Here is a 22,938-nt window from a genome sequence, read left to right on the forward strand (position 1 = left end):
AAGAGCCAGGGGTAGGTCAAGGTGCAACCATGGATCAAAGTGTTGGGGATTTGGGAAACATTTAAGAGAACTAGGTGAAAAATTGTTGGGTAGAGGGAGAAATTGTAAGCTTAGTAACCTTTGAGAATCTGTGCATCTCCATTGTAAAATCCTAAAAAATTAATAAGAGAAGTGTGTGTTTGTCTAATGGATATAGGCCTAACGAAGCCAAAACATGTAAATCTCCTATGTTATTCTCTTTACTCTCTTTTTTGTTCTTACTGTTTGTTGTTGTATGAGACTTTTGTTGTTCTTTTTTTGTTTCACAATTGAGTTGATCTGGGGCTATTTTAGTCAATTGTTCTATGTTTCTTTTTCTACCTTTAAAGACTTAATGAAGATTCTCATCACTATATATGAAACATGAAAGTGAAACATGTATTTGAGCAAAAAATAAAATCTTTGGGGGGTTTAGAAAAATGAAATATTAAACTTCAACGAGGCAACTTGTGTCATTAATATGAAGCAATTGATTTATACATGAAACATAGAATACAATCATGCAACAATTAAAGTCAAGAATGCAGCAACGGACATTGAACATGAGTATGAGTAAACATGAAACATTAAACTCCGTAAATGTAATGATAAATGTTATATATGAAATATTAAAAATAAATCGGGAAATAATATGGGAAAAAATAATTTTTAGGGTGCAGCAAATCATGAAACAATGGAATCTTTACATGTAACAATGAATTTTATTTATATTAACAAAAACAATGAATGTTATTTTTGAAATAAGAAAGCCAAAAATGAAACAAGTGAAGAAAGTAAAAAAATAAAGATTTTATTACAATCAATATAGTAAATAAATAAGAAATAATAAATAATACAAGAATTTCTAGCTTTGAACTTCTTGTAGTGGAGAACATTCAACGTTTAACTACATACCCCTAACAAAAACAATATATATGAGACATCAATATCAAATACGAAACTAGAGAACAAATCACATTTATGAGGGACGGTAGAATATGAGACACTGAACCTCAAAGATGCAACTCAAGACATAATATGAAAAATGAATTTTACACATGAAACAAAGAGTATTAAACATACAACACTTAGTATAAAATATACAATGATAGATATATTTCTAATGAACACGAAACATGTAACGCCTAATACTACAACAATAAATGTTGGATATCAAATATAAACGCCAACATGAAATGGAAAAAAAGAAAATTTTAAGATTTAGAGTACACTACATGAAACATAAAATAAAGTATATAAAATTTCAAACTCAAAATATAAAATATGAAATAAATTTTTGTATTTTTCTTACATAATTTTTATTATTTTCTCTTAGTATTTATAAGAAAATTGTTTTATTTCAATTTATTTGTCTTTTTTTAACTTATCAATAGTAATATTTTAAAAAATTAAATTGATCAGTAAATTATTTATTTTACTAATGAATTTAATTATATACCTGTAGACGGAGTTTCCGAAATTTGTTGGCGCGCGCGTATGTGGAGAGCTGGGGGTGTAATTGTATTTTCAACTGGGTAGAAATGGTAGGATGTGGTCTGAGAAGCATTAGGGGATACATCAAAATTAAAGTCGGTTACACGGTGCCCCTCTTACCCCGGCAATTACAACCTCCAAAATTCATACCATTTTCTAATTTCTAGGGTTTTGGACTCTCTCAATCTATCTCACGGTGACTGCAGCAACGATGCCTGTGAATCTAACGCCAAACTCAATCTCGTTGATAAATGGCGGAGATGTGAACTCGAAGCCGCTGGTTCAGGTCATGGATATAAAGCTGATTGGAAGTACTCAGGAACGTTACCGGTTCTTGATCTCAGATTCGGTGTCGACTCAGCACGCAATGCTCGCCACTCAGCTCAATGACAGAGTCAAGACCGGCCAAGTTAAGAAAGGATCCGTCGTTCAGTTGATCGATTACATTTGCAGCACTGTGCAGAATCGGAAGTGCGTATAATTTTATTTTGTTTTGCTCTAATAATGCTGCTTTTTTTGTAAAAAAAAATTTTACAGCTATGTTTTGTGTAGAGATTACTTTTGAAATTAATAGGCACTTAATCAAATTATCTAATTATCAAGCTTAGTTTGTAAACTGAGAAGTTTATATTGCATACTTTTAAATTATTTATTGTCAATTTGATGTAGGAAGGAGGAAAATCATCTCATTCATGCTATGAGGAGTTTTTGTGCATAAGTACCACCTGTGATGACAAAAAAAAGGGCAGAAATATCAATTATGCTGAACAAATTAACAATAATCTTATATAATGACTCTGTTGCTTTCCAATCCATGATGGTTGAGTATGTTGCTTGACTTATTAAGCAATGGTAGGGTTATTTTGTGTGTTTATAAGAGGGAGGAAGTAAGTAGAGATAAAGTGAACTTTTTATGTGTTTGGAACTGATTGATTCATATATTGCTTTGTGAATTATGATATTTTAGCAAAAGTTGTCCTGTTTCTTTATTATCTTTTGCCCTTTGTGCAGAATTATTGTTGTGTTGAACATGGAGACTATAATATTGGATTGCGAACCAATTGGGAATCCAAAAATATTTTCCGAATCTGAGTTAACTGCTCAAAAAACTATTCCTAGTAACAATTTGCCGCAGCCAGTTAGAGTTAATAATTACAGTGCTCCAAATTCCGGCACATTTAATCTGCAGAATTCTGGTACATTTAATTCTCAAAATCCAGGTTCATTCAGTACTCCAAATTCTGGGACATTTAGAGCTCCAAATGCTGGTAGTATTGTGCGGAGTTTCCAACCCACTGTTCAGCCACCTTATCAACCGCCCCCAAATTTCAGAAATCACGGTCCAATATTGAAGAATGAAGCTCCAGCACGCATCATTCCTATTGCTGCTTTGAATCCTTATCAGGGGAGGTGGGCTATCAAGGCCAGAGTGACTGCAAAGGGAGATCTTCGCCGCTACAACAATGCTCGAGGAGATGGGAAGGTCTTCTCTTTTGACCTCCTTGACTCTGATGGAGGGGAGATAAGAGTTACCTGCTTTAATGCTGTTGTTGACCGCTTCTATGAAATTATTGAGGTTGGTAGAGTCTATTTGATCTCAAAAGGTAGCTTGAAACCTGCACAAAAGAATTTCAACCATCTGAAGAATGAATGGGAGATATTTTTGGAGGCAACTTCAACTGTGGATCTCTGCACTGAGGAGGATGATTCAATACCAAAACAGCAGTTCTCCTTCAGACATATCAGTGAAATTGAGAGTGCTGAAAATAATTCCATAGTTGATGTTATTGGTATTGTGATATCTGTTAACCCTTCAGTTCCTATCTTAAGGAAGAATGGTATGGAAACTCAGAGAAGAATTTTGAATCTCAAGGATACATCTGGCAGGAGTGTTGAGCTAACTCTTTGGGGAGATTTCTGCAATAAGGAAGGTCAAAAGCTGCAGGAGATGGTTGACGTTGGGTTCTTCCCTGTTTTGTCTGTTAAATCTGGAAAGGTTAATGATTTCAGTGGAAAATCAATTGGGACTATCCCTTCTACCCAGCTCTTTATAAATCCAGATTTTGCTGAGGCTCACGAGCTGAGAGAGTGGTTTGATAGTGGAGGGAAGAATGCTGCTACTGTGTCCATTTCAAGAGAAATTGCTGCAGGTGGGGCTAAGAATGAGATACACAAAACTGTGTCCCAGATTAAGAATGAAGGTCTTGGAAGATCAGAAAAGCCTGACTGGGTGACAGTGCGGGCTTTCATAACTTTTATTAAATCAGATAGTTTCTGCTACACAGCTTGCCCTTTGATGATAGGGGATAGACAGTGCAATAAGAAAGTAACACAGTCTGGAAACAGATGGCAATGCGACAGGTGCAATCAAGAAATTGACGAATGTGATTATAGATATCTTCTTCAAGCCCAGATTCAAGACCAGACAGGATTGACTTGGGTAACGGCTTTCCAGGAGTCTGGTGAAGAGATCTTGGGCTGCCCAGCAAAGGAGTTGTACATGTTGAAATATGAATTGCAGGATGATGTTAGATTTGGGGAGATAATTCGGAGTAGAGTCTTTAACCAATATCTTTTCAGGCTTAAGATCAAAGAGGAATTGTATGGTGATGAGCAGAGGGTGAAGATCACAGTTATTAGGGCAGACCAGGTTAACTATTCTTCTGAAAGCAGATACTTGCTTGATTTGATTTCAAAGTCCTTTAGGAAATGAGTGATTTTAAGCCCAGGCAAGTGATAAAGATTTAGTAGCTTTATTTCTGCAGAGTTGAGTTGACTTGACTTGATCGAATTGGTAAATGAAAATTATACTAGTAGTTTCGTGAATTTCGGTCAGGTTATCAATGCTTGTAGGTATCATTTAATCCTCAATCTGGCTCCCCGTTGTATGCATAATGCATTCCCTTATTTGAATTTCAATTTTTTATCTTTATTCTTTTCCAATCTGATTCTGGTTTGTTGATTTCTTTCTTGAGCTTAATTGCTGAAGGAAAGGAACAAGATTTTTCTTGGAGATTTGAGTTAGATTCCTTGATTGGTTTGCTGAGCTTTTGGTACTTGTTAAAAACAATTTTGAAGATGATGAATGAAATGATATTCCCATTGAGTTGCGCCCCAACGGAAATGGAAATGAAAATTTTCAGAGTTCACAATTCTTTGGGCTCAATTACACAAACGACATAAAGTCCATAGCTAAAAACATCAAACAACACATAAAATGGAAGATACATGCCAACGTCATCTGAATTTGATAGCTCTTAGATTCTTTTGATGGGGTCAAAATTGGATACGCCAATGACAGCACCGATGAGAGCAGCAAGCACAACACCACCAGCTGCAATGCTGAGCAAGAAATTCGTGAGTGATGAAGAAACCCCAGGGCCAGCAGCTTCAGCCACCTCAGGAATCACCATGGAAGCCGCAAGGGCACCAGCCATCAACGCGGTGACAGCTTTCTCTTTCAACGAAGAAGCCTCGACTTCAAACCTGCCACTGGATTTTGATGCTGCTGCCAATACTTTTGATGGCTTCACCGGCAATGGCTTGAAGAACGCTTCAGAGTTTACAACCATCTTTTGGCTTGCACGAGTTAACGGAATAGCCATTGAAATAGCTGAAGATGAAGTCATTTATTCCTTCTTCTGAGTTATTCCTTTTGCGTTCTGTGCTGTTTCTTCCACTGCTTTCTCTTCGGCAGATTTTGAGTGTTAAATTTGAAGAATGTGGACTTGGTTGAGCTCAGCCTTAGATAGAGGTAGTGGAGCAAGGGAGTGTAATGAGAGGAGGAGGAGGCGCTGGCCAACTTTATCTCTGTTCCACGTGGCAGCTTCTCCAGCTGGGACGGTGGATAATGTTGTCTCAATGGCTCAATCACATTCACACCATCAAGTTTGAAATTAGGGAAAGAGGTGACTTAAGGAATTTCGCTGCCCTCATAAATTTAACCTTTTTCTAATTATCTCATCAATCTTAATTTTTTAATTTATTTTATTACTTTTCAAAATTATCCTTCCGTGACCATCACCCTCACTACCTCATCGATAATAACTGCATCGTCATTACCACTAATTATTTTCTTCATTATTAATCTGGCATCTCCACTAGCATGTGATGAATTTTAATAAATTTTATTGATAAACAATGTATTTTGTTGTTATTGATGATATTTGTTTGATTTCGTGATAATCTAAGATTTGAGATTTGACACAAATTATGAATCGATTAAAAAATAAAAAAGATTTGAGAGTTGTAAAGTTTATAAAGTTTTTTTTTATCAATGTATACCGCTGTAGGGCTAGTGGTTGCATGCAAAATTCCAAGTACACACTATAAGTTGTAAGGTTTTAACCTTTAAGAGTGTTTTGGAGATATCTGATTTATGATGTAGCCATGCCTTTATATAGGCAATTAAAAATCAGTTACATGTTCGGACACACCTTTTTATCATATCATATGGCAGGCATAATATATCAACTTTGTGATATATTACATAAGTCGTGATTTCTCCACGTTACTATCTGATCACACATACATTAACATCTCGCACTTGATCAAATGATGTAGTTTTTATTCGCTAGATGACTATAATTTTCATGTGCACATTTTTGTTAATCATCATATATCATGATACCAAAACTAAATTACAAAGTATTGATATCTTCATTTTATTAAGGTAAAATGGCACCAATATCCTTGATTAAGAATAAATTATCTGTACCTAGTTGTATTTGGTGACTTTACAGTAAACACTTAGTGTTACATAGATTTATCTTTGACGTCTCTAAACGAACTTTACATACAAAATGACCTATTATAACCTTTATCTTCTTGCTTAGTATTCTTTAACTTTCATCTGACCAATATATGAATTAGATAGAGTTGTATTGATTGTTTTCCCAAGCATCCCTAAGAATTTTTCAATGATACCCTTATACTGTATGTTATGACTACACATCTAGATGATTCTTAAATCCATTGTAGTCTCATGATCCCTGAACTTTTTTAGAGATAATCCCTTGGTCATGAGATCAACTACTATCTTACTCGAGGGAACACAATCAACTTTTATTTCTCCCCTCTCCATTATATCCTGTGTATAGTGATAATTTATATCGATGTGTTTGGCTTTTGAGCTTTCTGCTCCACTTTTTAACTAAAAAGATGGTAGACTTGTTATCGTAAAACAAATCAATAGGTTTTTTCTTTTTTTTGGATAAAACTAGTTTTAGATTAACGATGAACCTTTTAACCCATACATCAGTGCTAATTGCGGAGTTGCAAGATATGTATTTTGTTTCCATTGTTGATTTTGCAACGCAAACTTATTTCTTATTTAGCCAAGAAATAATTGTTCCACCAAACAAGAGTACATTATCACTTGTTGGCTTTCTATCATCCATATCACCTGCAAAATCTACATTAAAATAGCCAACAAGCTCTAGATCATTTAAGCCAAAGCATAATTCATACCTTTAATCCCCTTTAGGTATCTTGTAATTCTTTTAGATGCTTGCCAATGTGTTTTTCCTAGATTTGATTGATACCTACTAAAAACTCCCATAATGAGAATTCCAACGGCCTGTGTATAAGGTGAATTTTCTATTTCTTTTATTTCAATTTTATTTGTCAAGCATAATTTCTTGTGGAGAGTTGTTGCCTTACACACACGTGTACTGACTAGTTTACAATTTGTCATATTGGATCGATTGAGTATTATATCTAAATAATTTTTTTAATCTAGATACAACATCTTTGAACCACTATGTCTTGAAATTTTAATTCCTGGAACATAGGATGCTTCACCCATGTTTCTCATTTCGGACTTTGTGTCTGGATATAATTTTGTCTCTTTAATCATATCTATACAATTACCAACCTATAATATATCATCTACATATAATGATAGTATAGATAAGTTATCTTGGTGTTTCGAGCTGCAAACACAAAGACCAGTGGATTCACTTGATATCGTAAATCCAGGAATGCTTGATGAAATTTTAAATACCGTTAGCTAAATGATTGTTTGAGTCCACATAAAGACTTCTTTAATTTATAGACTTTGTCTTCATGCCCTTTAACCAAAAAATCTTTTGGCTGAGACGTATAAATATCTTCTTTTAATTCACCATTTAAAAATGTTGGTTTTACATCTAATTGATGTAATTCAAAATCCATTCTTGCAATAATTGTCATGAGAATTTGGATTGAGGTGAATTTTTCAACTGGCGAATAAGTATCAACAAAGTTTATTCCAGGCTGTTGTGTATAACCCTTAGTAACTAGCCTTACTTTATATCTATCTAGACTTCATCTGTCTTTAATTTCTTCATAAAGACCCATTTACAACATATGGGCTTGCTTCCTTCAGGTAAATCAACTAATTTCGAAACTTTGTTTGTTTTGTTTGTTTCAATGGATCTTAATCATCTTTCATGGCTTCTTCCACGCTATTTAAATCCATTTGAGTCATAGCATCGTTATAATTTTTGGGATCATCACCTAGTTGATTTATTTCTTCAGATGTAAAAATATAATGATCTTTTTAACCATTGCAGTGGTTCACTTTTTCTTTTGCTCCTACTAATTTGATCATTTTCATTCGATTGTGTAGAACTGACAGGATTAGTTTCATCTTCCATGTTAGTATCCATATCATTGATTTTGATATGTGAAGTGGGAAAGGACTTATTATCTTCAGGTAGCTTTATCTGTTCACAAGGAATAACTATGTCAATATTTTCAAAGAATACAATCGTATCTCTAGTTTCTATGAGTCCCTTTTCTGAATTATAGAAATGATAACCACTTCTATTGTTAGGGTAACTAATGAATTTATATTTCCATGTCTTGGCACTTATCACTTGAAGGTTTAGGAATAAGAACATGAGCCTTACATCCCTATATCTTTAATATGACAAGTCAGGTTTCGTTCCTATCCAAATTTCATAAGATGTTAAAGGTTTAACTTTTGTGTGAACTCTATTTAATATAAATGTTACTATAGATAATGCCTCTCTCTAAAATTGTAGATTTCATAGGATGTCAAAGATTTCTTCCTTTCTGTAATTCTTTTTTTTTTTTTTTGTGGAGTGCAAGGCATTGTTTAAATATGCCTTATCCCACTCTGTTTGTAAAAATCATCAAAAGCTTCATGTTCACCACCATGATCTCTATTCAAGGCTTTAATAGATCGACCCAATTGAGTTTGTACTTTCTTTTTGTATATTTTGAATTTTTCTAAAGCCTCAAATTTGTGTTTTAACAAGTATATATGCCCAAATTGTGAATAGTCATCTATAAATGTGATGAAGTGTTACATATCTTTTTAAGTTTTTGTTTTCATAAGTCTGAATGAATTATCTCAAGTAAATATGATGATTTCCCATGTTTTAAAAAAGTTTTTCTTGACAATTTTCCTTTAACACATGATTTATCTATGTTAAAATCATCAATACTTGAGGTAGCATTCCTTTGTTGCTGATTCAGAGCATTTTATTCTTATTTATGTGACCTAATCGTAAATGCAAGAGAAAAGTATTATCATGAAATCAAACAAATAAACATAATCAAAAGAAGAAATTTTATTAATAGTAGAGCCAATGGAATACATATCATCAATTCTTTTTCCCCTCAACATTACAATACCCTCTTTTCCTATGGTCGCAAACCCAAACTTAAATCTAATCTCAAAATCTTTTTCCTCTAACAAAGACATAGAGATCATATTTTTTCTTATTGTTGGAGCAAACAAAACATATTTCAAGATGATGGTGGAATTGTTAGAGGCAATTTTAAAATCCCCTATGCCTTGCCCATCAACGTAGGTATTATTTCCCATGTATAGGCGATGCTCTCCTAGTGACATGTCTTATAGCACCAGAATCCAGCCACCATCGGCCATTAGATTCAGCAACGAGTGCTTCAGAAACAGTTAAGACAACTTCCTTGTGGTTCTTGTTGTCTTTGTTTTGGCTCTAGACAACAATCATATTGTGTCCAAACTTCTTTTTCTTCTTGTTGTTGTTCTGTTTGTTGTGATTTTCATTTTGTTGTCTTTCAAAAACAATCAAGACAACGATCTTCTTTTTCTTCTTGTTCTGTTTGTCCAAACTTTTATGGGGCTATGTTTTTCTTCATCTTGAACTTGTTGCTTATGGATTTGGTTATGTTGTTGAGTGAGCTTTCTTTCAAGAGAATATTGTTAAAACAATTCTCCTCTTTCCTTCTATTCAATCTAACTTTTCCACAGCCAGCAATGACGGTAAAGTGCTCATGCACAATTCCTTTTGCCTATATGTCAAAGATGTCACCAAATGATTCTAAGTTCTTGGTAAACTATTGAAAAGGACTGGTACTTGCATTTTTTTTTTCTAAAATAGAGTACTCAGCATTGGAAAGATCATTTTTAAGAATTTCCAATTTCATAATATAATCCACCACACTATCATTTTCAGACATACGAAGGCCATTAAATTTTGCCAACTGAAGTTGTATATAAGTTTCAAAATTTGGCCTATATTTATTTTCCAACAAATCCATGATTTCTTTTGCAATATCATGCCCTTCATATAATGGGATCAAATCATCTTGCATATTATTGAGGATTGTAACCTTTCTCAAGGCATTATCCTCTTCCCATTTTGCCACTTCTGTATCATCTGTGGAATTATCTTTAATAATTGGGTATAAAGTTCTTTCATGTGTTATTAAATAAGAATTCTTGTTTTCTAAGTATTAAAATTAACATTATTAATCTCTCTATTTTTCACTGTATCTAAATTTGTTACTCTCAATTTTTAAGAACTAGGCAAATAAATAATAACAATAATATTACTAATTTTATACTGAACTAGTAAAGATATTACAATTGTAATAATGTGTGTTACACTTATTTATAACTTATTTAATAATAGTAGGTAGGGATGGCAGAATAACCCAGACCCGGTCTGGACCTGGACGAACCCACATAATTCGGGCCGGGTTGAACCTGTACCGAAGCATAAAAAAATCCGAATCCGGAATAGATTTTTGTGACCTGGATTTAATTATTATTTATGAGTACAAAAAGCAAAAAATGAGAAAAACAAAACAAACCCTACATCCCACAACCGCCGTATCTAGTCCTATTCATTCCCCAAAATTCAACAAATGAATTCAACATCATCACCGTCGCCCGATTTATCATCACCCATCAATCATTAGCAACACAACATCGCCACCATGGCCACACTTCTCTGCAAGTTTAAAGAATGGACTTGACACCAAGGCAGAGAAGTCAAGGAAGCAATTGAAGGAAAGGAAGAACATGATCAATAAGATATGGTGTAAAGAAGACCAAGGCCTCAGATGTTGCCAAGAAGAAATGAGCAATCCATTCTTTTATGGTCCCGAAGCCTAACTTTCTGTGATGGAGCTCTATGATAGTCTTTTTTGGTATAATTTCTAAAATAAAATATATTGTGTTGTGGATTTGGTGTTTATGTAGTTATATTTCCAGATTTTGAGTATTAAAAAAAATGGATTTATACTTATATTTTGGTTGTTGGAATCATTGGGTTTTATTTTCAATTTACGTGATTCCACATCTTCCTCATCTATTTCAAGAGCTTATCCAACTGCCAAGCAGCTCCAAAAACCGCATGCTTGATTTTTTTTTTTTAATTTCAGGCATTAGCTACATCTATCTGGGTTTGAAACCTGGAATTCGGAAACCCGAATTTATCCGGGTTGAACCCGTATCGGACCCGGAACCTAAAAATCTAGGTTTATATCCAGGTCCGATTTGTTAAATTATCATCCGGGTACGGAACCAGGAAGCATAAACCTGAACCTGGACCCGAATTTTTCCATCCTTAATAGTAGGATAGAATAAACTCACTGATCATTAGGTTTTATCAACGTACAACTATGCTCATTGAAGTGCGAGTGTAGATATGGCCTTGATGCATCTTTTACTAGTACTGGATCTGGCAAATTAATGATTTTCTTATTGTTAGAAAGTTGGAGCAAGTAAATTGATTCAAATTGTTCTAGAACCCTCGTGAGACATTGAGGACTTCGATCTTGAATTTGCTAACCAAAATTGATTTCCCATTGATTCAAAGATGAAATAGCCTTTTCATCTTTGCTCCATTTTGACTTCCATGAGGAAGATGAACCCAAATTGGTTCTAGTGGAACCTTTCTTTTTCAGTTGTCGTTCCACTTTCATGGCCATGTGAACCATGTGTTCCAACTCAACACAGTGCTGCAAGTCAACCACATTAGCAATATCTTGATTTAAACCATGTAAAAATCTTGCCATAATGGCCTCTCGTTCTTCTTCAATGTTGGCTCGAATCATGATTATTTCCATCTCCTTGTGGTAATCTTCCACACTTCTGGAACCTTGTGTAAGGCTTTGAAGCCTTTGGTGCAGCTCCCTATAATAATGACTAGGAACAAATCTCCTCCTCATGATGGCCTTCATCTCCTCCCAAGTGTTTATAGGCCTTTCACGATTTCTTCTCCTACTCAAAACAAGTTGATCCCACCAAATAATAGCATAATAAGTAGTTGTGGCAATCAAATACTAGCTCCACCTTTTTTCCCACTCCAAATAAACTTCCGGATCATTTTTACCTTGAAAAGAAGGAATTTTTAGTTTGATACTCCCCAAATCATGATCTATATGTCTTGCCCTTCTATCATCTCTTTCACGCATGTCAACAGTGGCCTGGTCATCAAAATTATCTAAGTCATCACCATCTTCTTCTCCCATGGCAGCACGCCCTTGATTACCTCTTACATTAGGAGCTATTGGTTGTTGCCCCCTTTGTAGATTGGCTATGACAGTGTCTTGCCTCTCCAATTTGTCATAGATCTCTCCAAACATCAGATTCATGCGCTCAAATTGTTGTTGCATGGCCTTGAGCATAATTGATTGGTCTATAGCTTCTTGATCTTTTGACATATTTGTGATCTGAAAAGAATGTTAGCAAAAAGACCTCACAACACTCCCTCACGTGTTTCACTCAATTTGATGTCACTTAACTCTCGTGTTTAATACACAAATTGGCTTTTTCCCTCTAATGATCTCACAAACTTTTGCCTTTTACCACACTTAATTCTCTCTTTCAGTTCTTTATTGAACTAAATAAACACAGTCAAGAAAAAAAACCCAAGTGGCACACCAAATATGACAATCCAATACACTAACAAAGAAAAGAAATTAAGAGAACACAAAGAATGAAAAGGAAATTGAAGAAAGGAAAGCAAGCAAGCGAAGCAACACAATTGATATTGTGTGTAAACAATGTCAAGGAAAATGAATAACTAAAATTCAATTTGATGAAAGTAGAAATACTTGAATCCTTTTGTAATCTTTTTTTTTGTACGTTTTTTTTCTCTTTTTTTTTTTTGATAATCAAAATAAATAAGACATTCAAACCTGATTAGAAACTAGCTCTGATACCAAATGATACGAATTTCTCACAATGAAACTTTGAAACTCACACTTAAATTGTAGTTTTAACTTTCCAAGAAAGTTCTAATTAGATTTATGACAAACAAAACCCTGACCCAATGCTTAAGAAAAGCATGAACCAAAGGTATAGAGAATGATATTGACGCCACATTCAAGAAATAGATGAGTAGGTGAGTGATAAGTCTAAATTTGGAACACCACAAGAATGCAAATTCTTGATAAGTTCACTAGTTCTCAAAAGAACCAAAGAAAGAATAATCTTTCAAATTCAAATAATATTAATCTCTTAATTATCATACATAGCAAGGTTGCTGAGTTTAAATAGGCTAAAAGAAACCCAAGATCCTAAAAATACAAATGGAAACATTGGAACAACCCTCTAAGTATAGGTTTGTCAAAGGGTACTTTAAAAGCCTTCACCAACCCACTATTATTAATGATAGACTTGCCTAACACATTGATAAACTTGACACAAAACAAATAAATGAAGTTGAATAATCAAAGGAGTCGTTTGAATTCCCAAGCCTGAACAAGCTGTAATAAATTGATCATAACGCCTTCTAGAGAACTCCAAATTTAGCTCTATAAAATGCATTGGAAAGCTAACTTAATTATCTTTCCAATGGTATATAGCTTGTACATTAATTCTGGCTCAATCAATACCAGATTTATTCCGAATTTTCCCTTTTTGCATTTGATCCAAATTGTGTATTTGGCTGCCCAATAGCTTGAATAATGCCCACAATGCCTTGTCTTCTCTCCAAGCCCAATTCATGATGTCTTGCATCTTGAGTTGCATTTTCAATCCATATTTTCTCAATTAATCCATTTAATGCAGCTTGCATCTTTTTGGCTCTAGCTCTTGTAATTGGGCCTCCATGAATGTGCAAAGGATCACTTGAAGCTTTAATGGTATTCCCTTGATGGTTCTCATCAGCACAGAAGAGATGCTGGGTTTATAAGGAGTGATCCACACCTTAATTGGCAAGACGCGTTTTGGGGTGTATGGGCGCCCCAGGAACAAACCCGTGCGGACCTTGTTAAGGCCCAAAGCGGACAATATCTTGCCTGGTCTGGGTTGGGTCATGACACCATAATGTGCAAGCCAACTTTTTATTTCATAGAAGTGATGCTTTGGAAACTTCAAGAGTCTGAATCATGCATTTATCATGCGCGATTCCTTCAACGGACCTCCACAATTTGATTGAGCCCAAGTTGCTTGAATAAACCCATTAAACACTTCTTTGAATTTCTTTACTCGAGCTCTTGTGACTAGTCCGACGGGAACTTGAATAGGATCTGAATGTACCTCATCCCATGTGCTTGTGACAGTTTTGTCCTCAATCCCATCATAGAGAATTGACTTTAGTAGTTAGGAGAGTTTTGAGTGTGCAAGTGAAAGATGATGAAGCAGTGCAACGAGAAAACATTTTATGTACTAGGTGCTATGTTTAAGAAAAATTATGGAGTATGATTATTGATGAGGTAAGTTGTCCTAATGTTGATAGTACTATCATAAAGGAAAAATTGGGGCTCCTGACGCTTAAGCATCCACAACCATACAAACTATAGTGGCTGAATGACAGTGGTGAGGTGAGAGTGAACAAGTAGGTAATAGTGTCTTTTCGAATCGACAAGTATGAAAATGAGGTGCTATGTGATGTAGTACTAATGTAGGCTGGACACTTGTTACTTGGACGACCTTGGAAATTCGATAGATGTGTGAAGTAGGATAGCTTCACCAACAAGTATTCGATTATGTTTAATAAATGCAACATTACTCTTGTTCCATTGACACGAAAAGGGGTTTACGAAGACCAAGTGAGCTTACAGAGAAAGAGTGATCAAAAGCCAAGAGAAAAAGAGGGAAAATAAAAGAATTTCTCTGCAAGAGCGAGTAAGATAAAAAGAGTGTTGTTTTCAAATCAGCCAATGAATGTACTTTTATATGAAGATGCATTTTTAAATACCAACGAACTTAATCCTACTTTACCTTATTCTATTGCTCGTTTATGAGGAAACACCATATGGTTTGCGTCTAATATGCGGGATTAAACATTAGACTGATTTCATGCTTAGTGTAACCATTTCAAACCAACTAGCCTATAGGAGTAACTCGGAGGAGACAATGGAACTTCAAAGACAGGTTAATGAATTGATGGAAAAATGGTAGTGATAGAAAGCATGAGTCCATGTGCAGTTATGATTTTTCTAGTTCCTATGAAGAATAGGACATGGAGGATGTGTGTTGACAGCCATGTCGTTGATAACATAACGGTAAAGTATCGACATCCCATTCCTAGGCCAGATAATATGTTTGATGAATTGCATGGTTCTTGTTTATTTTCTAAAATTTATTTGAAACCTTAAAATAAAATTAGTTTGTATAAATGGTTAGCCATGCCTTTTGGTTTGACTAATGCTCCAAGTACTTTTATGATACTTATTAATCATGTTTTGTGAGATTTTATTGGCAGGTTCTTTGTTGTTTATTTTGATGATACTTATAGCAAAAACTTGGACGATCATGTAGTACATTTGAAATCTATTTAGAAGTGCTTAAGAAAGAAAAATTGAATGCTAATTTGAAGAAGTGTATCTTTTGCACCAATAAACTTGTATTTCTAGGATTTGCTGTGAGTGCACACGTCCCATTAGCTTAGGTAATATGAGAAACTTTCATGGACTACCTAGCTTCTATTGGCAGTTTATGAAAGGCTTTAGCACATTGGCTGCACTGCTTACTTAAGTAATTATGAAAAATGTTGGATTCAAGTGGGGAGAAGAACAAGACAAGACATTTGAAATGATTGAGTAAAAGCTTACCATTGCCCCCTTATTGTCCTCGACAACTTTAATAAAACATTTAAAATTAAATGTGGTGCTTCAGGTATTGGCAAGGTGCTATTCTAATGCAGGATGGATGACCAATTTCTTACTTCAATGAGAAACTAAGTGGGGGTAGCCTTAAATGGCTCGAATTACAATAAGGAATTGTATACATTGGTTTGGGCGTTAGCAACGTAGTAGTAATAGCTATGGCCTAAGGAGTACGTGATTTACACCGATCATGAGTTTTTGTAACACCTTAAAGGCGAACATAAGCTAAGCAAGAGGCGTGCTCATTGGGTGAAATTCACAAATACGTTTTCATATGTTATTCGTTTCAAGAAAGGTAAGGAAAACGTCATTGTAGATGTGCTGTCTCACAGGTATGCCTTAATCTCGACACTTAATGCTACTGCTTTGTTTTGAACATGTTAAGGAATTGTATGCCAATGACCATGACTTTAGTGTTGAATACCAAACTTGTGAAAAGTCTATAATTGGTAAGTACTTTAGGCATGATGGTTACTTGTTTCAGAGAATAGGCTTTGTATGCCTAATTATTCTTTAAGAGATTTGTTGGTGAGAGAATCCTATAGAGCGGGGTTGATGGGGCATTTTGGAGTTGTAAAGGCTTTAACAATTTTACAGGAACACTTCTATTGGTCACATATGAAACGAGATGTTGAGAGACTTTGTTGTAGATGTGTCACCTGTGGGGAAGCCAAACCAAAGTGTAGCCCCATGGTTTATACACCTTGTTGCCAATACCTTGTGTGCATTGGATTGATATTTCGATGGATCTTGTGTTAAGTTTACCTAGGTCTAAACGATGGAAAGACTTAGTTTTTGTGATTGTGGTTTCTAAGATGGCACATTTTATTTCATGCCACAAGACAGTTGATGCTTCCAATGTCACTGATTTGTTCTTTAGGGAGATTTTGAGGTTGCATGGTATGCCCAGGGACAATTGTTTTTTTATGGGGATGCTAAATTCTTGAGTTACTTCTGGAAGACTTTATGGGCTAAGTTAAAGAATAAGTCGTTGTTTTCAATTACTTGTCACCCTCAAACTGATGGTCAAATAGAAGTTATGAATAGAGCTTTATCTACTTTGTTGCAGGATATCATTAAAAAGAACATCAAAACTTGGGCGGATTGTTTACCAAAAGTTAAGTTTGCTTATTATCATTTTGTTCATTCTGCTATTAAGTTTTCACTATTTGAAATTATTTATAGTTTTAATCTTTTAACTCTATAAGATTTAACTTGATTTCCTGTTTTAAAGCGTGTTAACTTAGATGGAAAGTAAGAGGTAGAAATCCTTAAGTAGATATATGAGATGGCCAAGTTCAATATCAAGCCAACAAAGGGTGACACAAGATAGTCTTTGAGTTGGGCGAGTGGATGTTGTTGCAGATGCTAAAAAAGGTTTTCGGAAAAAAGGAAATCCAAGTTGTTACCTCAAAGGGATGGTTCTTTCCAAGTCTTGGAACAGATCAACGACAATGCATTCAAGTTAGATTTGCCCAGTGGTTACAACGTAAATGCTACTTTTAATGATTTTGATTTCAGTCCTTTTAATAGAGGTGATGATTTGAGGACAAATTCTCTTTAAAAGGGGGCAATGATGAGATTAAGAACAAGGCTGGCATAAGCACACGAAATGAGGCATATTCAGATCCTATTCAAGTTCCCCTTGGACCTTCAAAATAGGTTGTGCAAAGTTATTCAAAGAAGCACTTAATGGGCTGATTCAAGTAACTTAGGCTTAATCGAATTCATGGAGGCATGATATTCAGACCACTAAATGCATGATTCAAGCTCTTAAAGTTTCTGAGTAATCACTTACATCAAATCAGCAAGTTGACATCCACATTATGGCCCAAAAAACTAAGCTACTTTCCTTTTTTGGATACTTTCCCATTTTTGAGGAGGCAATTGGCGAGAAAAATCAACTATTTATCTTTTGATTGCCTAGTTTATCTGATGTAAAGGATTTATAAGCCATTTAGGAGAAATTTGTGTAAAACATCCTTATGTAATGTACACGAATCTAATAAAAAAAAAATCAATTTTTTCATGCAATTTGCTTCAGAGTTTAATTTTCTTTGGTTCTTAAATGAACTCTTTGAACTTATCAGATTTTCATGGCATTCAAACCCTTGACTTATCAATCAGATAATTCATAGCTGATTGTGGCATCCTTACATACCAAGGTTCGTATTCCATTGTGCATCGAGTCACAGTTCTATTCAATTCTAGGCTTAGAATTCGATCTTGGAAACTAATTTATTAGGGTCCCATAAGTTCTTTGGTGGGGTTCTTATCAACCACAAAGTTATTGTAAAGTATAATGGAAATAAAGACCCCTAGTATTTTCTTTAGGGGTGGGCGCAGTTTGGTTCAGTTTTTACTAAATTTTTCATAATTGTTTGATTACGATTATTTTAAAATCATAATCGCGATTAATCAAATTACTAGAATAATCAAATACTCGATTAATCAAAATAATTCGATTCGATTCGGTTCGATTATTTTGATTATGGGCCTATTAGACCTATTTTGGGCTTTTTTAAATTTAAAACCTTAAATTAATAAATCTACCACAAACATAAAAAGTTAACAAACAAAAAATCAAAATATGTCTCAAAGTATGTTCAAGAACACATAACATGTTCAAATAACAAGTTCAAATCAAAATAAATAAGCAAAAAGTCTTTTAATGATGGCATTTTGAGTTGTGTGGGAATGAAGTGGGAGCAATGATGATGATGGAGAGAATAATGGTAACATGACATGATTGTTGATGATGGGTTTAATTCTACTGGCATTGAAAGTTGAAATAAACGACAGAGAGAAAGAGATGATGAAAAAAATAGAAAATTCATTCTAAGAGAGAGAGAGAAGAAAGTGTTTAGAATTTAGACTTTAGGGTTTGTTTATTTGACATTTGGTTTATTTGATATCCGGTTCGGTTTTTTGGTTTTTTTTAAAAAACCAAAAACCGAACTGATTGGTTTTACTACTTTTACTATATTACTCATTCAGTTTTTTGGAGGCAAAAAAACCGCACAAAAACCTAACCGAACCGTTTGGTTCGGTTCGGTTTTTGATTAATCAATTTTTTTTACCCACCCCTGATTTTCTTGCTAGGAAATATCACCATAATGAGGACTAAGCAAGTGTACCAAAATGACCTCGCTTGAGGGGGCCTACCAATGAATAATTGCTAGGTGTCAAAGCCTTACTTGAGGCTCAAAATTTGGACGCTAGCCACTGCCGACTCCACCTTTAACCTTGGTTTGCACCATCTTTGTAGGCTTCGAGGAGTTTCAAGGCTTGAGGATTTCATCTTTGTTTTGTACTCACTTAGACCTTTTTTCTCCACTAAAACTCACCCAATTACTCATTCCTTTTGGGAGGTGCATCTCAGATTCACCTTGGGAGCTACACTCTTTATATAATTTTATTTATCTTAATCGAATCCTTCCAAAATTTAGTTAAAAAAATTGGCTCCTTCTATAGGGAGCATAATAAAAAGCTCTATAACAGTGGTCAAGATGATTTTTATTTGAGTTTGAAGCAAGATGGAAGAAGACCATTTTTCTGATGACAAGAATGGACAAGGGAAAGTTCATAAAAGCATTAATCAGTATTCACCAAGGGAAAGAATTTATCACCAAGAAGCTTTTGGATGAGCTCGTTAATATGATCTGCCCAGCCATTAGTTTGCAATCACAATGCCACAACAACCATGTCAAAAGCACATCCCACTTATTCTAAAGATGAAAGATCAACTACTATTAGTGATCTGTGGGAAGTAGGGGAAGAAAGTGTTAGAAGAAAATTTGAGAGATAAGCGCAACACTAAAAGACCTCCTTTAAAAGGGGAGATTCCTCCAAGAACCAAAGGATCCCTTCGAAGATCCTTGAGGATGTTTTTTTCAGAGAATAAACTCAATGATAAGGGACTAAGCACAAATCATTAACCAATCGACATTAATCATGGAGACTTGCTATGCAGCACTCTTAACTAACTTCGACATGCCTCAAATCCTATAATATAGGGGTACTTTTGATTGCACTAGGCATGCTGAGTTGTACCGGGATGAAATGCTTATAAAAATAATATGAGAAAAAGCTATATGAGCCACATGTTTGCTTAAGGGTCCAATCAAGTCTTGGTTTATGTCTTTAAAGCCTAAAAGTATAGCTACCATAAATCAGTTCCTCACTGAATTCATTCAGGAGTTTCATTATGCCCCTTATTAAGATAAATGTTCCTCCATAATGGCCTTTATCAAGAAAGGAGAAATAAAATCACTATCCTCTTTTGTCAATTTTTTTCATCTAGAGATGTAACCTTCGAAAAAAAGAAATTATAAAAACATATGAGGAGGTTAGAATTAAAACTTTGCAGCAAATTGAGTATAATGAAAAGTGCCACATGAAGTTCCAAGAGGATAGAGTTGATATAGGAAAAAGCAAAGAAAACCTTAAGATCCCAGAGAACACTCCAGTTGGCACCTCATTGTGCCTGCTCTAATAATAAGAATCGAGGATTCCATTACCAGTGTGTACCATGAATTTCCCAAGCCTTTGAATTGAGCACCATAAAAGTGAAAAGCTTCAAGAGAGTTTATAATACTATTTCTACCACCCCTTGAACAAGTCATCTGATCATATTTTCTATCATATTCATGATAGTGATTTATTGAGGCCCCAAGAGCTTAGGGAGAAGTACCCTAACATGAAACGACACTTGAAATGCTATGTGTTCTATGAGGACTTTGAAGAGATTGAGGACTTGATTATCAATGGGTAACTAAAGTAGTTTGTTACTGGATGAAAGATGCAAGGAAGTCTATAGAGAAAATGAAAAGGAAAGAACCTTAGCAGGTAGCCTTAAGGAGGAGTCACGCAAATCTAAAAATGGTATTTATATGGGTATGATATCTGGAGGTCCTACTTGCATGAGAAATTCTAGAAGATTGGTCAAAATTTATAGGAGGGATGTTGTCAGTAGCAAAATGGTTCAATTGGTTGATTGGACTCACCTTGTAATGTACTACACCTAGTTTCAATCATATTTTATAAACAAGATGTGGAGAATGTGGTATACCCACATGACAATATTTCAATGGTCACTCTTAAATTAATGAAGCATTGGTTTTGTTGAAGGTAACACCCAATGAAACTCTTCTCATTGGTTTTGTTGGTGAAGTTGTTATCCCAAAATGGATTGTATCTCAATTCAAAAATCCCCTCACAACATGGTTCATATAGTAATTTTTCTAATGGATTGTATCTCAATTCAAAAATCCCCTCACAACTTGAGAGCTTGCAGCATTATTTTGAGGTAGACCATTAATACTAACCACTAAGGCAACTATATTCATGCATTACCTTGCTATGAAAATAACAACAATAAGGTTTGTAATCACCATTAAAGGGGATCAACAAGTTGTATGGCGGTGTTATACAACAGCATTGAAGGTTAGTTACCAGATAGCTTTTAGTGATAGATTACTTTTCCAATAAGCACTTAATGTCAATAGGTTTTGCTCTCTAAATGACCAGGAAAACTATTTTAAATGAACGAAAGGACAAAAAGAATGCTAAAAAATTGGTAGAGGACAAAGACAAAGGAGAGAAAACCTCCATAGAGGTTGACTCTATCATATCATGGCTCAAAAAGCTCAGAAAGGAAACAGGCAACATGAATCGCCTAAAGAAATCAAAGTGCCATTAGATTCTCAAATCATCTAAGAAGAAGAAAGGAGAGCATCAATAAAGGACTTAGTTGCCATTCTTATAAAGGAAGATGACACAACAAAGGTTGTCAAATTTATTTCTAATCTCTCAAAGGAAACCAAAGAGTAGCTCATCACTGTTTTTCAGGAATTTAGCAGCGTATTTGCTTGCTTACATGAGAATATACCATGCATCAACACAGAGGTTTCCTGTTACAAATACAATATGAATTTGATCGTCCTCTTCCCAATCATCCCAACAGGGACAATTTGGGTCGCACCTTTCAGATCTTGGAGCATCCCATAAAAAATGTTCGTTTAACTTCGCTGCAGGATCTGGAAGGTGCGACCCAAATTGTCCTTGTTGGGATGATTGGGAAGAGGACGATCAAGATTCCAAAAGGAAAAGAAAATTCAATCTCCTTGTAACCACACAGAAGCAAAACCGCCATATGAACCTCCACCTCTACCAGCTCCATTACAAAAAAGAACTCAAATCTCAAATGGATTGTAAAACATTGCAAACCTGAAACCTTTTCACCAAATCTAAGCCAGATGTTGAGTGTTAGAAAATGCATATTTATAAAGGAGAAAACCGTCATTTTACATTTCAAGTCTTACTAACACCTTTACTTTTATGAATTTAACATTCTTTTGATTTAATTCTATTTGTTTTATTTTAATTAAGTATTTTATGTATTTTAGGGGCATCATAGTCATTTCACAATAAACGAGAAATCAGATGGCAAAACGGACATCACTTTTGAACTCAGGATGGTCGAAAACCTTAGGAGGAGCATAAAAGGAAAAATGGCACTGTTCACATGTACAGTACTATTCACGTGTACGGTACTATATACGTTACTGTTCACGACACTGTTCACATAGACGGACGATGACGTGGCATTGACCGATGATGTGGCATTGACTGATGAGGTGTCACGATCCTGTTGGGCTAAAATTCTTATGTACTGTTGATGGTGACGTGGCAGCATATCAGTAGATGAAAAATCTCGCGTACGGTACATGCATCACACAGGATTATTTTCAACCAAACCGCGTTACTGTTCATCCGAGTCAAATCGTGTTACTGTTCATCCGAGTCAAATCGTGTTACTGTTCATCCGAGTCAAACTGTGTTACTGTTCATCCACGTGGTCAAACCGCGTACTGTTGACTGATGACGTGGCGCAATCCTGAGCGTCCAAACTGTTTTTAATCCGATGGCCATGATTTACTCCATGTATCTATAAAAAGGGGGCCTCTCCCCCCTAATTTGATATCTCTGAATCCATTTTTGGGATCCATTTTCTGTAATTCCTTCTCTATCTTGTATGTTCTTCGTATTTTAATAAATTTCCATTTTGCCCCTAATTCAATT

General features: G+C 35.0%; 2 protein-coding genes and 1 long non-coding RNA gene across 4 annotated transcripts; 2 read left to right on the forward strand and 1 right to left on the reverse strand.

Moving 5' to 3' along the window:
• The first annotated feature begins 1,565 nt into the window (after positions 1 to 1,565).
• Positions 1,566 to 4,444, forward strand: LOC102611437 (replication protein A 70 kDa DNA-binding subunit A). 2 transcript variants are annotated; one of them, XM_006490755.4, is made up of 2 exons: positions 1,566 to 1,983; positions 2,524 to 4,444. In XM_006490755.4, exons 1-2 carry the CDS (start codon positions 1,724 to 1,726, stop codon positions 4,223 to 4,225), a joined length of 1,962 nt encoding a protein of 653 aa, XP_006490818.1. In that variant the 5' UTR covers positions 1,566 to 1,723; the 3' UTR covers positions 4,226 to 4,444. The 2 variants fall into 2 exon arrangements, with proteins under 2 accessions (XP_006490818.1, XP_006490819.1); XM_006490756.4 differs by having other exon boundaries at positions 1,835 to 1,983; positions 2,182 to 4,444.
• Positions 4,445 to 4,598: 154 nt separating this feature from the next.
• Positions 4,599 to 5,319, reverse strand: LOC102611151 (uncharacterized). Its single transcript, XM_006490754.3, has one exon. It carries the CDS (start codon positions 5,139 to 5,141, stop codon positions 4,770 to 4,772), a length of 372 nt encoding a protein of 123 aa, XP_006490817.1. The 5' UTR covers positions 5,142 to 5,319; the 3' UTR covers positions 4,599 to 4,769.
• Positions 5,320 to 7,674: 2,355 nt separating this feature from the next.
• On the forward strand, positions 7,675 to 11,042 carry LOC127903828 (uncharacterized). The gene is made up of 2 exons (XR_008056703.1): positions 7,675 to 7,879; positions 8,123 to 11,042. It is a non-coding gene; the product is annotated as an uncharacterized LOC127903828 (long non-coding RNA).
• The last annotated feature ends 11,896 nt before the right edge of the window (positions 11,043 to 22,938 follow it).

This window comes from Citrus sinensis, chromosome 1, assembly GCF_022201045.2.
Source record: "Citrus sinensis cultivar Valencia sweet orange chromosome 1, DVS_A1.0, whole genome shotgun sequence".
Taxonomy (NCBI): Eukaryota; Viridiplantae; Streptophyta; class Magnoliopsida; order Sapindales; family Rutaceae; genus Citrus; species Citrus sinensis.

Coding starts and splice junctions, on each gene's coding strand:
- LOC102611437 (XM_006490755.4), top strand. CDS start 1,724: ATGCCTGTGAATCTAACGCCAAACTCAATCTCGTTGATAAATGGCGGA. Junction 1,984..2,523: donor AGCACTGTGCAGAATCGGAA/GTGCGTATAATT, acceptor CCCTTTGTGCAG/AATTATTGTTGTGTTGAACA.
- LOC102611151 (XM_006490754.3), bottom strand. CDS start 5,141: ATGACTTCATCTTCAGCTATTTCAATGGCTATTCCGTTAACTCGTGCA.